The following is a 5,000-nucleotide window of genomic DNA, read 5'->3' as shown; positions in this document are numbered from 1 at the left end:
GAAATCCTCTAAAAAGTGCAATGATATAAAAAGTTGCTAGATTTATGAAAAAAAATCACAAGATGAACCCATCCTCTTTGGTTAAAGGCTTCTCTTACTCACATAAACCTAATTCAGATATTAAAATTTTGGCTGCCTTTATTATTATTTTAGTCATCATTATCATTATTATTATTATTATTATTATTATAAAATATATTATTAATACTACTACTACATATTACTATTATATTTCTATTTGGTAAGGACATTTACTGACATCATTATAAGTGAAAAAGGAGATAATGTAGCCACATTTTCAGTGTCCTTTTTCCTTCATATTTTTCTCAGTAATTATTTTTATTGATATTCTCAATTATTTTGATGAGAATCTCATGATCCACAAATCAAATGTATCTTTTTAAACATTTTTGATAAGTCAGCTGTGTAGTTTTACCCTCTTACACCTGTTTCTTATTACACATTAATTTGCTTCATAATTATTCTTTTGTGCTGTTCCTCTGCAGTGTTCCTCTTGGTTCCTCAGTCACATAGATACTCGCCATTTGGTCTAATTGCCCTATGCCCTTAACCCCCTTCCTCCTGGTACTAAACCCTGCCTTACTCCATTTACCCTCCTGCTGTACCCCTCTCCTCTACCTTATTATCCTATAGCACTCAACAATCTTCAACATCTAACACATTTTGTCCTAATCATTAAATAATTTTTACCCTTTCTACCACAATACTTTACCATATTACTATCACATTTGCTATTCGACCTTTGACGTCTGGCATTTATTTGTTTTAACTATTAACCATTAACCATTCTCGCACACACACTCACTCTCACACTCACTCACTCTTTGAAATACTTGCTGTTGTTGCCATGTATGCAACTTATGCATTTATATTACTGCCATTTATAATGCTGTTTTATATAGCAAATATTTTTTTCTTACAGACGAAGACATTTGGCCATACCTGTAAGGAAAGAGAATATCCTGGTCTTCCAATAATAAGCTGCAAGAAAAATGATTAATGACTCACTTGACATCAAGGATGAAATTGAGGAGATTAACACCCTTCCCCCACACTTCAAATCTGAAGACTTTGTGGATATCAAAGAGGAATGCTTCATTGAAACTAAGAAAAGACACTACACCTCACTTATTGAGGCTGGGCTTTCCACAATGGATGAAGAGGAGGAGAAACTTTGGGAGATTGAGGGAGAGCTTCTTGAGGTTAAGGAAGAACTGCTAGAAATAGAGGAAGAGGTTGTGGAAGATAAGGACTTCCAGGAAGACAGTTGTTCTTTTGTACAGTATCTTGGTAAGGAAGACATGCAGAGTTGTGAGGAGCTCTCTTGTGCTCTGGAAGACATTGAAGAGTCAGCCAAAGAGCCATTCAAATGCAGTACTTGTAGGAAGACATTTTCAAACGAGTCGAAGTGGACCAGCCATATTAAGAGATGCAAGACAGAAAAAACATTCACTTGTGATATTTGTGGTAAAGGCTTTGCTCAAAAGGGAGGTATTATTTTGCATATTAGGACACACACAGGGGAAAGGCCCTATGGCTGTGAGAAATGTGGGAAGAAGTTTCCACATACAGGTGATTTAGCAAGGCACATGAGGGTTCACACTGGAGAAAGACCTTATATATGTGAGGTATGTGGAGCCAGCTTTTCAAATATAAGCTCTTGCAAAAGGCACTTGAGAACACACACAGGTGAAAAACCATTTACCTGTGACCTGTGTGGCAAGGACTTCCGGCACAAAAGCACACGGAACAGACACATGAGGGCACACACAGGAGAAAAGAATTTTAGCTGTGAGATATGTAAAAAAATGTTTGGTGAGAAAGGTGATGTTGTAAAGCACATGAAAGTCCACACAGGTCAAAAGGACTTTTGCTGTAAAATTTGTGGTTTCAAGTTCTACATACAACGTGACCTGGAAAGGCACATGAGGATTCATACAAGAGAAAAGCCTTTTAGCTGTTCCATATGTGGTAATAAATTTTCAATAAAGAGCAACATGTTGAAGCATATTAGAGGACATAAAATTCAGTGATGGAAACTTGTGACAAGAAGTACATACAAATTTATAAATACAGTGTATTGTTAAATATGTACAGTAGCCTATTTGGTAAAGGGCAGTGATAAAGTTTGTCTATTCCTTTTACTGAATATTTTATTAAAATGAACTGTAGTTTATGTGAGAAATGCATTTATATATGAGTGTGTGTGTGTGTGTGTGTGTGTGTGTGTGTGTGTGTGTGTGTGTGTGTGTGTGTGTGTGTGTGTGTGTGTGTGTGTGTGTGTGTGTGTATGTATGGGTGTGGGTGTACATGCATGTGCACATGTGTGTGTGTGTGTCTGTATATTTATATATATATTGTATATGTATATATATATATTCATATCTATACTTAGACACACACACACACACACACACACATTTTCATAATCATACATATGCACATACACATCTACTCCTATAGACATATACAAAAATACACTGATGCACACACACACACACACACACACGCACAATATTTGTGGAATTTACTTGATGGGTGAACTGCATTTTGAGAGAATGTGTTATGATATTGTAGTAAAACTGTTTTGTAGTTTGTAATTATTTTATGCAAACTTTCATGTGATATATTATGCAATAAAGATTTTGAAGGCTTAGTAATATGTTTTTTTTTTCGATTTTTTTTGTGCATTGGGGGATGGGGTTATAATAAAGATAAATGAAACACTCAGCAATACATGATGGTTTATGAATAATAATTTAATATGATTTCTACATTTGTCATGCACTGACTTTAGATAATTTTGTTACATTCAATACAGGAGGTAAATGTATTATGCAAGACAAAAAATATGCATTGATGTAACAACAAAAGGAAAAATTTCCTAAGTACAAAATAACTTTTGGATGTCAATACTGATTTTCAATACACGTCCTTTAAGTAAATGAAAAAGTGCTGTAGACATGCAGAGTTTACAGTAAAGCCTTTCATCGAATGTAATTGCATTTAGTAAATTCGCCTTTGCGGACCTGACCACTTGTTCCCACGTATCTCATGAGACCATGTTATTGACTTAGTAGCATTTAACGCAGTCTCCCATCACCAACTACGGTAAATATCTGAAAACGAAATGGAAATGTATCAGCCCTACCTGTTTTGATCCGTTGAAATTCAAAAAGCTGCGTTTAAATTACATTACTGGTATGGTGTCGAAGACCTGTGCGTGTATACGATGGGTAGATGCCAACCATTGATATTGTTGGTGTGGCTAAAGGTAAACGTAAAAGTGAAGAGAAGAGGTACTCAAATTCTACAAAGCAAGCAAAGTTTACTGAGCTGTAGTCCTTGGAATCAATAATTGCCCTCAGCATAAGGGTACATGAGCTGCTCTCTCTCAGCATGGCGGAGAGAGAGCAACCGTAAGACGTAATTAGTGTCAAAATGGAATGCTCGAAGGTGATAATATTCCATTCAATACCCTAAACATTTACTATGGAGAAAATTGAATTTCTGTATAGACTGGATAAAAAAGACCCGCTATTTGACATCTGTTACGTTGCATGACACATTCATTATGGGTGCAAAAAGTAACTGAATCTTCAGTGTCATTCATGCTTAACATTTGGGGATTGGCTTTTAGATGTTTACTTGATATTAGTATTTAGCCACTGTCATGTGGCGACTAGAACATCTACATGAAAATGAATTACAGAAAGTGTTGCACTATGCGGTAAATTAGCATAGATGATATAATGTAAATTAGCATCGATGAGCTACTAGACAAAACGAGCGAACTGGAGCAGGTCAGTCCAACTCGGGCACGGTCGGAAGGACTCACCCAATTTCTTCTAAAATACTTTGGATGTTATTGGACGAGTCTCCAACTGTGCTCAAGAGGGAAATAAGACTCGCCTTGGTGCCTTTAGTGTGCATTCCTTCCAAGCATTCGTTACTCGGTCTGTGGCTGAGCTGGCCCTGGGCAAATGCGAGGTGAAATTACAAGAAATCAACACTTGCAGGAGGTTAGTGGAAAGAACCCGATATAGGCCTATTGGTGTGATGAATGGAGGCACACCTAGATAGATCTCATTGGTAGGAGTTGGCTCCCATGACCTGACCACGAAGTCCTACAGGCATCTCTCTCTCTCTAAAATTGTTCCCTTTCCGCCTTCCCCTATTTCCCTTTTCAAAATTCCAATTACCTGTCCTCTTACCCAATCCTCTCCCCTCTTTAAATCCCCTTACGCAATTCCCGTACTTTATTAATAACATTTTCAGCATTTTTTAAATATTCCTTTATACTGTATAGTACTTGTCCGTACAATTACTTGACAATAAGGCAAAAAAATTATTTTGCAATATTCCTTTTGAAGTCAGTCGAACTCCTGGCAGTGTTCTTTCACTAAGCAGGGGCACCAAAAATCATTTTTCTTTGTTTCCTGGCAAACAAAAACAGGCAGCACCCCTACCAAGCAATTATCTGACAGCTGTCGTATCACATAAACGCTTGTCACTTACTGGAAACACACACACACACACAGGCACACACTTACACACACAGTCACGCACTCACACACGCACTGGCACACAGGTATATATACGTACTTATATAGACCTTGGGCACACACACAGGCACGCACTGACACACACACAGGCACGTACGCACACACGCACTGACACACACGCACAGGCAAGTGCACACACAAACAAACACACAAGGACGCAGGCACGCACACAACAGGAACAACGAAGGGAAGGGCAAGAAAACACGAATATGCCGAAGGCCTTTTCGCTAATGCTTGTATGCCCTGACGAAGCATTAGCGAAAAGGCCTTCGGCATATTCGTGTGTTTTCTTGCTCTTCCCTTCGTTGTTCCTGTTGCAATCTGTTCATCACACACGCACACAGGCGCACACGCACTGACACACACAGGCACACACGCACTGACACACACACAGGCACACGCGTGCACACACAC

The 5,000-nt window shown here is 38.2% G+C and overlaps 1 protein-coding gene across 1 annotated transcript in view; it reads left to right on the top strand.

The window, feature by feature from the left end:
- LOC113827304 (gastrula zinc finger protein XlCGF57.1) overlaps window positions 1-5,000 on the top strand; it is an 18,251-nt gene that overhangs the window by 4,135 nt on the left and 9,116 nt on the right. The window contains exons 2-3 of the mRNA XM_070113741.1: window positions 944-1,989; window positions 4,712-4,715. Coding sequence (XP_069969842.1) covers window positions 1,014-1,989; window positions 4,712-4,715 — 980 coding nt within the window. The 5' untranslated portion in view covers window positions 944-1,013. The remainder of the gene's footprint in view (window positions 1-943; window positions 1,990-4,711; window positions 4,716-5,000) is intronic.

Source organism: Penaeus vannamei, chromosome 3 (genome assembly GCF_042767895.1).
Source record: "Penaeus vannamei isolate JL-2024 chromosome 3, ASM4276789v1, whole genome shotgun sequence".
NCBI classification, from domain to species: domain Eukaryota; kingdom Metazoa; phylum Arthropoda; class Malacostraca; order Decapoda; family Penaeidae; genus Penaeus; species Penaeus vannamei.
The sequence above is the reverse complement of the archived record's forward strand: the minus strand, read 5'-3'. Positions and strand labels throughout refer to the sequence as shown.